This window comes from Hevea brasiliensis, chromosome 10 (assembly GCF_030052815.1).
Source record: "Hevea brasiliensis isolate MT/VB/25A 57/8 chromosome 10, ASM3005281v1, whole genome shotgun sequence".
NCBI classification, from domain to species: Eukaryota; Viridiplantae; Streptophyta; class Magnoliopsida; order Malpighiales; family Euphorbiaceae; genus Hevea; species Hevea brasiliensis.
Genome location: NC_079502.1, coordinates 81921609 through 81935247, shown reverse-complemented (window position 1 = coordinate 81935247; position 13639 = coordinate 81921609). Strand labels below are relative to the sequence as shown.

The following is a 13639-nucleotide window of genomic DNA, read 5'->3' as shown; positions in this document are numbered from 1 at the left end:
ATATATTTTGAACACATTTCAAAAGCATAAACACATTTTCACATCATACTACCACTCCCTTGTCAGTGAAGTTTTAATTTTCACTTGAATATTCCATTAAGGATAGACATTCCGACATTGAAAAATGGCGGGTATTACAATAAGTCTGGTGGGCGTCAGATATTCAAGCGATGTGGGACTTTCCACATGCCCTTCACCCTCCCCTGCAACCAAATTTTTGATACCGCAGTGAGCCTTTGAGTCCAATCCAAAAACTAGCTCGTGAGTTGAAAGTCTTCAAAGGATATATAAGTCTAGTGAGCATCAAATATTCAAGTGATGTAGGGCTTTTCACACGCCCTTATTCATTTCATCAACTTTTGACTTTAAATAATTAACTAGAAATAATGGAATGGAAATAATTTCTTTTCTAATCCATTGCATAGTAATAGTCCCAGCAGTTAGATACTTGTCTATTGTAGCAGAATATGCAAGCATGTCATCCCACGTTGCCCATAATTCATCATCCTAGAAGAATTCCTACACCATCTTTGTTGTTCCATTCTCAAACATAGTTCTATGATATTGAGGCAGACTGGTCTAATTAGAGGAACACTGAGCGATCTCTTGCAAAAATTTTGAGAGAGGGAAAGGAAGAGGAGACTCACATCTTATTTGATATTTGAATTTTATAAAAGTGTAATTATTTACTCCTTCCAATTATTGAACAAGGGGACGTGACTTGCACGCTCTTTAATTTTTCATTGCACTTATAGAAAATTTAAGAGTTTAATATTTATACTTTTATAAATTTAGGGATTAAATAATTATACTTTTATAAAATTATGGACTAAAAGTGGATTAAAAAGGCTGATGATATATTTGATTTTCTAGATGAATAATTGAATCAATAGATTAGAAGATGTTTTGAGAAGAAGAAACAACTTGCATGCATGTTAAGGATTGAATAAGTGCATAGAGAGGGTGAGAATTGATTTTGAAGAAAAGTTTAATGAGGAATTTCTTATAATGGAGAATTTGGGATTAATTTAGGGTTTTTGATGCGACTTCTTCAATGATAGTAGGAAAGCTGATGCGAAAATCCTATTAAGTATACTAACAATTTATTGACGGTTGAGTCAACTTAAAACATTAATCAAACGTGAGATTTAATTAATAATACTACAAACTTCAAGGTTTAATTACAAAAATAGCAAACTTCAGGGATATTTTTTTTTTGACAATTAACCTTTTATAAAATTATGCATTAAAAGTGGAGGTATCAAGTAGCTTTTTCAGATAAACATTAAAAGTAAAATGATACATTCAGACTTTTATTTTTCATAAATTATTTCAACATTGATTATCTAATTATTTTAAATAATTTTTTATGAGTTCTTTTAAAAAGACTTTGAGGAATAATCCGGCTAAGAGACAAATTCCCATTTTTTTTTTAATTGAATTGGTCTAGTTAGATTGAATTTAACAGTAATGGAAAATAGTTACTTTACTGTCTGTGAGGAACTGTCTGTGAGGAAGAGGGGTTGAGATTTTAGATTCTTTTCAATGGAAAAATTATTATTTAGTCTTTATACTTTAATAAAATTAATTATTTAGTTTTTTATTTTAAAAAATTTACTACATTTAATCTTGCCATTTTTAATTAATCTGTTAAATTATTTAATTCCTCCTTCAATTTTTTTATTAGTCAATGAATTTTAATGCAAGTCAAACTATTATTTAGTCCATTTATTTTAGTAAAATTAATTAGTTGATTCTTGTATTTTGAAAAACATATTAGTTAGTTTCTGTAATTTAGTTATGTTAACTCTTTAGTTTCCCCGGTTTATTTTTTATACCAAATTGCCCCGACCATTTTTCCCTTATTTTTCTCTTACTCTCTGTCATTCCTCTCTCCCCATATTTCTTTCCCTTTATGCCCATACCCTTTTCTCTCTCATTCTCTTTTTGTTTTTATCCTCTAGTAAAAAATAGTAGTAGTTGTTTACACAAAAAAGTTAATCATTTTCCCTAGATTTCCCAGAAATCAAGACAATAATTTAGGAAAATTATTTTCTAATAGATAAAACACAAAATTGATGCTCAATGAATTGAATGAAAATATTTGAACAATTAAAAAAAAATGCAATTCAGATTTAGTCTTCACACAATAAAATTTCTATTTTCATCCAAGGATAAGTTTTTTTGTTTAAAAAATTGTGCTTCCAAAATATAAGGACTAACTAATTAGTTTCACTAAAATAAAGAGGCTAAATAGTCATTAATTTTTGTTAATAAAACAACTAAAAAAGTGCTATTTTTCTAATAAATCATTTTAATAAATTTCACATTTCAAAACTTTGAATTTTAAAAATAAAACATAGAAGACCAAATAACGTTAAAAATATTTTTAAATGAAATAAATGGAAGAATTTATCCGTAAATTTCTTGTATCATTAGACAATAGTGTTACTGAGTTATTACCTTCTAGTTCTATATTTATTTATTTATTTTTTACAGAAAGGCGTTTATTATAGTTACTTCGATTTTATTTATTATTATTATTATTATTATTATTATTATTATTATTATTATTTTACATATTGCTATTAGATTAGATTCTATCAATTCATCTAATAATAATTATTAATAAAGTAAGATTTGCTTTGTATAAAACAAAGTTATCATAGAAAGTCCAAAGAATTGCTTCCTAATTTGAAGAAAAATTATACAACTAACATATGAATTCAGATATATAGATTTTAACTTATATTCATATAAAATATCTTAAAATTTTTATCATATTTGTTTCATTAGTTCATAATATAATCACATGTAAATAAGAATTATATCAATAATTTACGATTTAGATGTGTACCTTATTTGTAGGAATCAATTGCCCCAATTTATTATGTTGAATTGAGTTTAAGATTTTCACTTTATTTGTTTCACTAATTTATAATATAATCACATGTAAACAAGAATTATATTAATAATTCATAGTCTAAGTGTGTATTTTATTTACAGAAACCAATAGCTCCAACTTATCATATTGAAATGAGTATAAGATTTTCACCATATTTATTTCACTAATAAATAATATAATCACATGTAAACAAGAATTACATTAATAATTTATAGTCTAAATGTGTACCTTATTTGCTAAAATCAACTACTCTAACTTATTATACTGAAATGAGTCTACAAAATCAAAGAACCAATTGCACTACTTTTTCCTTCTTGTAATTTTCATGAATACACAGTAACATGGCCTTTTAGCCTATTTATACTTTTGCATTACAAACTCTAACCTTTAATCAACATACAAACTTTTAGATTTTGCCATTTTTTGGTAAAAGCTTTTCCTTTATGCATGTAACTATTTATACAGTTATTATTAGTTCTAATTTTAAGTCTAATAAATTTCAGTTGACTTACATGGATAATCCAGACCATATTTCCTTTATCCTATAAAATGAGTTGTTGAATACTAATAAAATTATTGAATATGATAGAATTTGGCAAAGAGAATGTACCCTCAAATTATATATAGTCTTGAATATTAAATCTCCTAAAAGTGATAATAATTTTGCATATTTGTGGGATATTAATTAGGTTTTTAATATAGTTATGGATGAGTTTGGAATTAAGTCGAAATTAATTTGGTTAAATTTGATATTAAATTAATCAATGATTTATGTGTCGAAACCAAATCGAAATCGTCTTGGAGGAGGGTTGATATTGGTCACTTCTGCTTGAATTGAATTGGACAAAAATCTACAATTCATTCAAATGGTCCAATCCGATTGAGCTTTTTGCTAAAATTGTGTAAAATGAAAAAATATTTCCTATTTCTGAGGTGTTTGGGAAATAATTCTCAAGTCACGGTGATTTTGGACATGGTGGCAATATTGAGAAAGATACCAAAAATATAACTGTCGGTATTAGATGGATACTGATACTTTGGATAACGGTAGCGTAAATTAAATTGCAGGATTAGATCGCTAATTATGTCTCTGTTTGACATTAAATTTATATGATCTAAACTATTTTTTAAATAAAAATATAATATTAAATATTATTAAAAAAATAATTTAAAAAAATTATTTTATTATTTTAATATTTTTATAACTAAAACTTATAAAATTTAATTTTAAATTTCTTTTAATATTTTTTAATTAATATATTTAAAAAAATAATTTTTTCAACAATAATTCAATAAATAATAAGAAATAGCCGTATATGAACATCGGCATCTTCACAGTTTCATAAGGCTGCAGCAGGTGTTGGCTATATGTTTTTTTTTTTTTTTTTTTTTAATAATGATGAAGAAGAAAAATAAGAAGGTACAGATGCCAGGTGATGGTCATAGCCACCTGGGAATACGTGGAGAAGTATAAGAACAACTACAAATTAGAGAAAGTGAAAGTGGCCACAAATTAAAAATTTTATTCATTTCATTTTGTTATATTTAACTAAATATATTTAATAATAATTAAAAATAGAATGAAGTCATTAATAATATAATAAAATATTTTTATAAGTTTTATAAAATTAGTTATTGTAGCTTGAAATTTTATATTATGATAAATTCAAGTGTAACTTCTTGTATAACTTGAATTTGGTATTCAAATTCAGGTGTTTAATTTTATCATATACCCTTTTATGTAGTTAAAATTAGGGGTGTGCAAACGATCGGTTCAGTTTCAAACCAAACTGAATCACTAAAATCGAAAATTGAGAATTAAAAATTTTAAAAATTGAATCAAACCGAATAAGAGAAAATTGAATCGAATCGAACCGATAAATATCGGTTCAGTTCGATTTTAAACCGATCAAACCAAAATTTATAAAATTTTATATTTTTAACGTTAAATCTAAATAATAAAACATAAAAAAAATTAGAAATCAAAACTCAAAAATCTTAAGGTTCGGTTTGGTTTTCTTTGATTTTGGTTCGGTTCGATTCCTTTAATTCGATTTTCTTTGATTTCCTATATATATTAATAATTTCGGTTCAGTTCGATTTTTTTTATTTTTTATGTAAATAACCGAACCGAACCAGTTAGCCGAAATTATTAAAATTATAAACCAAACTGAATCAATTGAATTTTAAAACCGAACCGATTGAACCGAATTGAATTGGTTCTGTTCGATTTTTCGGTTTAAACCGAAAATTACTCTCCCCTAGTTAAAATCGTCAAAATATAAAATTTTAAGTTGCAATAACTAATTATATTAAAAGTTAAAAATATTATTATATTTTTAATAATTTTGGTATATTTTTATTGTTATTAAATTTAGTTTTAATTAAAAACAACAAAAAGAAACAAATAGAATTTTTAATTTGTTAAAAGAAATTAATATAATATTTTAATGAATACTAAATTTGTATAAATTTTAAGTTAGAATAACTAATTACATAAAAAATATTTTATTATATTTTTAAAAACTTTGTTCTATTTTTAATTGTTATTAATTATATTTTAGTTAAATATAACAAAATGAAATGAATAAAATTTTTAGTTTGTTAAACAAATTAAAATAACATTTTTATAAATATCGAATTTGTGTAAAATTTACAATAACTAATTATATAAAATGGTAAAAAAAATATTTTATTATTTTTTTAATAACTTTGTTTTATTTTTAATTGTTATTAAACTACTTTAGTTAAATATCACAAAATGAAGTGAATAAAATTTTTAATTTGTGGCCACTTTCACTTTCTCTAATTTTTAGTTGTTTTTTTTTTTTTTTTTAAATTTACTTTTTAGTTGTTTTTATTCTTCTCTACGTATGCCAAATGTGGCTATGACCATCACCATTTATCTGCCACTTTCTTCTTTTTCTTCTCATAGTTATTCAAATCGAATTGGCCCATTAGGCTAACGAATCAATGAAATTAAATCGGTTAAGAAAGTGATCCAATTTATCCGGCTGATTCAATCAATCAATTGAAGGATTTTTTTTTTTTTTTTTTTTTGAGTCTTGGCAGGGGAAATTGAACTCAAAATCTCATAAAAAAATTTTTAAAATCAAAATTAATTGAGCTAATTTAGTAATTATAATCTCACGATGCAATATCCAGAAATCAATAACACTTGGAAATCAACTAAACTCACCGAGATAAAGTCCCAAACGCACAAGCAAGATTATAAGAAATCAATAAGAGTGTTTACAATTATCGACCTTGAGGAAATCAAGAAATTGTGGGACAAGCGAGGGATGAAAGACAATGGGGTAATTACTGGGATTAAGCATCTCCGATCTTCTACAAATAGAAACCGAACTACTGCCGTCGATTCAACATACAAGCATTCAAGAGAGAGATTTGGGATTGAAGCCGTGGAATCGTGATGTGTGAGAGAAAGGCCTAAGGAGGGAGATAGAGTTATGAGAATTGATAATTGCAATGAAGCACATTCAAGCTGACATGAGAGTCAAATGGAGAAACTAAGATGAGGGCTATTAGCCGAGTTGGCGAGCGGCAAAATATGAGTCTAAGATAAGATGGTTAAAATTATCTAAAATCTCAAATTAAATCAAATTGCTTAGACTGAAAAATTAAATCGATTAAATTGAATTAATTCAGTAAAATTTTTCGATTTAAATTAAAAACAGCACACCCTGATAATGATATAGTATAAATTAGATTCAATGCATGAAAATAAGCACATAAATTAATATATTATAGTAGTAATCAAAGCATGTTCCAACATGAGATTTATCAATGATCTAACATTGATAATGTCTTTGTCTTAAGACTTAATTAATTGGGAAGACTAATCATGTTTAATGTATGTTGATTATGAGGACAAGGAGGGTCCATTAAGTAGATTATCCACAGTGCACTTCACGTGATTTTTTGGTACATAGTTAGAAATTTGATCAGCTTATCAGGAAGTGATGGTAGCCCACAAACATGTCGGTTCTTCTCCCTCCATTAATTAATGCATGGTTTTTTCAATGATTAATCTGCTGCAGAATAATCCAAATTCTCTAATTATGACTTAATTACTTGAACTAAGTAAAATTAGGTTAATTATCATGTTCTCTAGCAATGTTATGCTAGAAAAATGCCTAACTAAATTCCACATAAGCAATGGCCATAATTCTTGCTTTTAGGCTTACTTAGAGAATTTGGGGGGTTCAGAAATCTAGCTTGTTCTCTCGTCTCTAAAATTCTAATAAATTCAATTCACTACTAGCCTCTTATTTGTCTTCAAGTTAGTAATTTTATAAAGCAATTATGTATTCTAATAAAAGCATGGATAGACAGTTATTAGAATGGACAAATAATAGAGAAAAATCAACCAAAGCCTTGAATTAATTACATGAGCTTAATTAGAAGGGTTATTAATTAATTAAATATATTTAATGAAAGAAGGAAGAAGTGTATCTGGGGTTGATAGCTTCCAACTACGGAGACACAAAGTGAAGCCCTGGGCGTGATCACCATAAGTGAAGAGAGAAGTGAAGGATTTGTAGCTATAGGTTTTCCATAGGAGAGAGTCTCTGTCTGTGCTAGTATTTTCATGCAGAGACAGCAATGAGACATTGATTTTGACACATAAGGCAACATTTGTTCACGTAGAATTACTACAAAATTTAGGTCACACTTGATTGCAACACATGTCCAAGTATGTGGGTATGTCCAATTCTCTATATAAGAGGTCAATCTTGAAGAGCCTAAACAAATCAACAACCAACACTTCTACTACTGCTCAGATCACAAACCCAGAAGGCTTGAGATATGGCAAAGGTTCCATGCAAGAATATTCTTCTTGTAGCCTTTTTCCTGCTTTGCTTTGTATCCATTGGTGCAAGAGGTAATTAATTAATTAATTAACTCTCTATTACTATAATTGATAATTACTTTCTCTATTCTTGAATCTTTAAAGTTGATCAAGATTTGATGATATGCAATTGCAAAGCTATTCCTTTTAACAGTTTTTCTCCCTTCTCTTATGCAGCAAGGACTTTGCAAGTGGCAAAAAACATTAATGAAGTAGAGAAGATCAAGGACCATCAAGATAATTCCTTCACATCCAAAGGAAATGGGGTACACCCAGATGCTGATGAACAACTGGGGATGGACTATACTGGCCCAAGCAAGAAACCTCCAATTCATAATTAAAATGGGAAATTAAATTTTGTCATGCAACTACAAGATTTTACTCTTTTCTTATATATATATATATATCTAATCATGATTTTGAGCTTTCATCCTTAGGTATCTACATCTAGGATATTAAAAAATATTAATAACTATATATATATATATATATATATATATATATATATATATATATATAGAAGTGTAAACTTGCAGAACAATGGTGGATATTGCACTAGGCTTTAGTCTTTGCGGACTCTTTCTGTGAATTAATTAGAGCATATCAGGGCTTTTAAGAACTGACTGCAATGTGCAATATATGGCTAGCTAGCTTTACAGGTATATTGGCTTGTAATACCTTTAATTAGTTACAGAATACAAAAGTACACTTATGTTTTTGGTATCTTACTGTTCATTACTGGTGTCAGTTTATAGGAAAATTTTCATTTATGTACATGAAATAAACATCTTTTTGCCAATTCATCTGGGAAAATGAAAAAAATCTAATTTAGTTATAAAGGAACCAATCATCCTAAAACTTTGCCTTCGTTAAAAAAAAAATCATCTTAAAACTGTGATTAGAGTTGGCAATAAAAACTTCCAGCAATAATATAGAAAAAAGACCAAAAGGTCTGATCTAGCAGGAGGTTTGAAGTTTGAATCATGTTGAAAATGGGAAAGAACTGCAAGAACTGCTAAGTATGCAGCTTCTGATATTAATTTACAGGTGCTATACTTTTACTTGGTTTCTGCATCAGATGTAAAGCTTTTGATATAAAAGAATTACTGGTAAGTCCCAACAAGATATGACTTGAAGAGAGAGAGAGAGAGAGAGAGAGAGAGAGAGGGGGGGAGAGTCTTCTTGTTGCTAGAGATGATGGAAATTTTCCACAAAACTGCTAAACACCAGTACACTGTCCCAACAAATTAACAAAATATACACTGGTTACCCAATAGAAAGTTAGAAATACTATATTTTTTTTTTCAACTTATATATATGTGGATCTTTTATAAAGGATTAATTAATCATGTAATGACTAACATTTTTTGTTTATGAAATTGATGGCGTGCATCGACTCTACGACAAGGAGCCAAAATTCCAGATGAAAGTAAACTATATTTGTAGCTCAGAGGAGAAGATCTTGAGTATAATTGATCATAAGAGTATTCTAAGGAGGGTATGTTGTTGACGGTATGCAATCTTGATTTTCTCAGCTTTCTTGCTGAGAGATAAAAATAACATTACCTTCCACCACTATATATGTGTAAATGCATGTGTGTAATGTGCTATTGAGAGGTTAATTGATATGAATCAGGCCATGGAGAAGGGCTCAACAGATAAAAACAAAGGCTTAGGTTAATTGATATCCTATTGTAATATTGAGAGGATTGATTTTCCTCATATTTGTTTTCTTGTTATCTGTTCTTTGATTGAAATCAAAAGGAAGAGAAATTTTCATTTGTCTTGTAAACCCCTTTCTCTTAATAATACATTTTTTTTTTAAATTTATTTACAAGTTCTTTACTCGATCAATTTCGTGTGACCTGCCTCTCAGAAGGTGAATGCCAACTACGAGAATGGAATCAACATTTGAAGCAATAAAGAGGAATGTGGCAGCTCTAGTGGAGGGTTTGCTCAAGTTGCAAAATGACATAGATCAACAGGACCAAAAATTAAATGGTGTGTGGGATGAAATGATGTAGACTTAACGATGGGACAAACTAAACACAATTGAAGGCCAGGCTACATGCCTCTTTAGTCAAAGGAAAGGGAGCATAGGATAAGGAAAGACAAAAAAAATTCAGTTTGATTCTTTTTAGCGTGGGAAAATTTCTGTTTATGATATCCTCATTACTAATCAGAACAGCAACTGAATTACATTATTAGCAACGGATTTGCAATGGATATAAAATTCATTATTAAATAAGCAAAGATGAAAATGTTAATATTCTTCAAAAAGAAATTGCTTTAGTCTAAAAATTATTAACAATGACATAAAAAATTAATAGTAAAAATAAATTAGTCAAAAAATTACTAATTTATAACTAATAAAAAATAGTCTTTCCATTATTATTAACCAAATAAATTACTACTAAAACTTACTATTTATTAATAAATTGATAATAGTAAAATGAAAGAAGATAGATGACAAAAAGATGAAAAAAATGAATAAAATGAGTGGAAGGAGAAAAAAAAAGTGAAATGAGAAAAAAAAGAAAAAAAAATATATTAATGAACTGTAACACCCCTCACCCGTCTACAGTGTAGCCGAGTAAGACATGTCACACTGGGTGCCAAAGCACATTATCTTATCTTATCTCAATTACAGTTCTTGATTTATTGATTTAAAGGCTTTTAAGTGAAACTCATGCCATTTATGTCATTTATCGAAATTTTGATTAATTTGGAAATTACGCAAGTTTTACAGAAAATCCGGTAGAGTGCCGGCTATAAATTGAGAAAACGGTTCTTCTAAACCTGAAAAAAAAAAAAAACACTTCTAATATATTTTTGATATTCTCAACTCAAAATCAATCTCAACATAATTCAGTAAATCCCAATAATCTCAATATTTCATTACAATTTCATTCATATCATAATTAAACTCAATTTCATAGGGAAATTCTCAAATTTTATTGATTAACAAAATTTACAGATATTTACATCAACATATAATTATATGAGTTTATAATGTACATGGCAAAATGATAATCTAATTACAAAATCCAAAATACAAAATATCTAATGAAGCCTAGTGGCCCTACCAAGATGCACAGTAGTGGAGTGACGTCGGACTCTATGTAGATCAGGACTCTCACCCAATCTGAGATCTGCTGGGCTCTCTCTTTATATCTCATATACCTACGTGTGGCAAAAAGCGACGTGCTAAGCAATACAGCTTAGTGGTGCCAATAATAAATAAAAATAAACTAAAATAAATGAATATGTAGACTTTATGTTGAGATTTTATGCAAACTGTAATTTTGGTAATTATTAATAATACTATCAATTTAGTACTTTTTATGTTTATTATTTGGTAATAATTTATTAAGACTTATTTTAGTTGCCCAAGTAACCTATACAAATTGACCAGACTGGATAAATGGGTAAACTGGCACTGGGTATCAAGTACCTCAGACCGTTACACCATCAGTCACAAAGTGTCTCCAGGTGTGCAACAGAATAGCTAACAAGCTATAGTAATCATTAGGCACAAGGCCAAGTATATCGAGTGTATCAAAATGGCCAAAAGCCATAATATCACAAAATAGCCACAAGAGCCATAAATCACGGAATGACATAATGCCATATGCAGTACTGCTATCGAAACCCTATTGGCTTGCTAACCTATCCAAACCAATCATATTAGGCATACTAGGGCATAATACAAAGTTAATTGTTTAATTCTTTACATTTAAGGTTTGGTGGTTACTATTCATGCAAGAATAATAGGTAGGCAAGTTTTAATTGTACTAAAATACCACATTTTGGGTTTTACATTTGTTGGCATTGGTTGCCAATTTCACTTCCAAGCTCAATGGAAGTTATTTTGAATTTTCAGTTTTGGTCATTAAAGTTCACTATTCCATTAGACATTTCTACAGTAAGAATTTGGCTAATCACTCTTCATCAAAGTTGTTTCTTATTGTGTCTACTTTAATTCTCTTTTTGAATCACTCTATTTGAAGTTTTATAGCTCAAGTTATGCTATTTTTCCCATGGCTAGTCGGATTAGTCATTACCCAACATTTTTTGGACAAAATTGGTTTTGGCAGTTTTAGTGTCCTGACTTTGGCTAGTAATTCGAGTGGGTTATGGTAATAACTTAGTGTAGAAAGGTCCAAATGACCTGATTTTTATGGTCATAACTTTGGCTAGTAATTCGAGTGGGTTATGGTCATAACTTAGTGTAGAAATGTCCAAATGACCTGATTTTTATGGCAATGGAAAGCTCTAGAGTAAGGAGTCATAAATAAACCAAATAATGATAAGAAAAATTAAAGAAAATTTTAAGTAATAAAATACACTAAGGTTAAATGAGTCGGTGCAAAGGTCCCTCAGGGGAATCCCACATCGACAAAGCACGGAGATGGTCTTAGGTTCAAAAAGTAATGATATATAAGATGGGGGAACTAATCATTAGAGGCGCCTTTTGGTGGAATGGCTTAGAGAGTTGAAAGAACTCCAGGGTTAAGCATGCTCTCTTAAGAGAAATCCTAGGATGGGTGACCTCCTGGAAAGTTCTCCATTCCACCTATGGGACAAAACAGTGAGGCTTATGGCCAAAGTGGACAATTCCTCTAGTGGTTGGAGCCCGACCATTACAATTTGGTATCAGAGCTGCTTGCGTGTCCTCTTGGGCAATGGTGGGGTAAACCTCAGCGAGGACGCTGAGCCCCGAAAGGGGGGGAGAAAGGTCCCTCAGGCGAATCCCACATCGACAAAGCACGAAATGGTCTTGTGTTCAAAAAGTAATGATATATAAAATGGGAGAACTAATCACTAGATGCGCCTTTTAGTGGAAAAGCCTAGAGAGTTGGAAGAACTCCAGGGTCAAGCGTGCTCGCTTGAGAGAAATCCTAGGATGGGTGATCTCCTGGGAAGTTCTCCATTCCACCTATGGGAAAAAACCGTGAGGCTTATGGCCAAAAAGGACAATTCCTCTGGTGGTTGGAGCTCGACCGTTGCATGAATAATTAAATATATGAGAAAAATGTGAGGAAGAACATAAAGAAAATGAGAAAAGAGAAAAAAAAAGAATAAAATGAGAGAAAATATATATGAAAAGAAAATGAAGAAAAGAGAAGAAAGAGTGAAATGAAAAAATTAGTGAGGTAAGGAAAAAAAAGGGATTGAAGATTATACACGCAAATTTGCACTTAATGAATTGCAAAATCAGTTGCTAACTAAAAAAAAAAAAAGAAAATATTTTTCCTTCATAAATTAGTAACAAATTGAAAAAATTCCTTAAAGCTCCTAGTTTGAAAAATGAGGGTAGTCATATGTTACAAGCAGGCAAGTTAAAGAGCAAGGTGATAAAATAATTGTTAAATTGAAGAGAAAGAAAATGGGGAACTAACAAATAAAAAAGCACTGCAAGAAAATTGGTCTTTAATGAGAGGAAAAATTCTCGTTAAAAGTTAAAAAGTGGTTAGTAATTGTAATACCCCTATTTGCATAGTCTGGTGTATTTCACTGTTCCGGTGACTGGTGTCGATCTGGATAATTAAGGGGATTAGAACCACATCTAAGATAACTAGATAAGCCCTGAATACAAATAATTAGTAATTATCAATTAGTTAAGTATAAATAAGAAAAATAGAACATAAGAAGTTAAATGAGCCGAGAGTCACAACGATGGGTGACCTTCTCGGGAAGGACTACGAGGTCGATTTAAACTCAAATTTCGAATTGTAAAATGTGACGCCGCGGTCCTTAGGACTATTGTGAACACAATGGAAAAGAGAAAATCACAAAAAAGAATGGTTAAGCAGGTCAAATAATTAGGTCAGAGATCCAGAAGAAATATTAAATTATTT

General features: G+C 29.4%; 1 protein-coding gene across 1 annotated transcript; it reads left to right on the top strand.

Moving 5' to 3' along the window:
* The first annotated feature begins 7657 nt into the window (after positions 1–7657).
* LOC131169521 (uncharacterized) lies at positions 7658–8501 on the top strand. Its single transcript, XM_058128719.1, has 2 exons — positions 7658–7811; positions 7956–8501. Exons 1-2 carry the CDS (start codon positions 7736–7738, stop codon positions 8117–8119), a joined length of 240 nt encoding a protein of 79 aa, XP_057984702.1. The 5' UTR covers positions 7658–7735; the 3' UTR covers positions 8120–8501.
* The last annotated feature ends 5138 nt before the right edge of the window (positions 8502–13639 follow it).

Bases quoted from the DNA above. Each gene is read 5' to 3' on its own strand.
- LOC131169521 (XM_058128719.1), top strand. From the start codon at position 7,736: ATGGCAAAGGTTCCATGCAAGAATATTCTTCTTGTAGCCTTTTTCCTG. The intron at 7,812-7,955 runs GTAATTAATTAA...TCTCTTATGCAG, and splicing joins TGTATCCATTGGTGCAAGAG to CAAGGACTTTGCAAGTGGCA.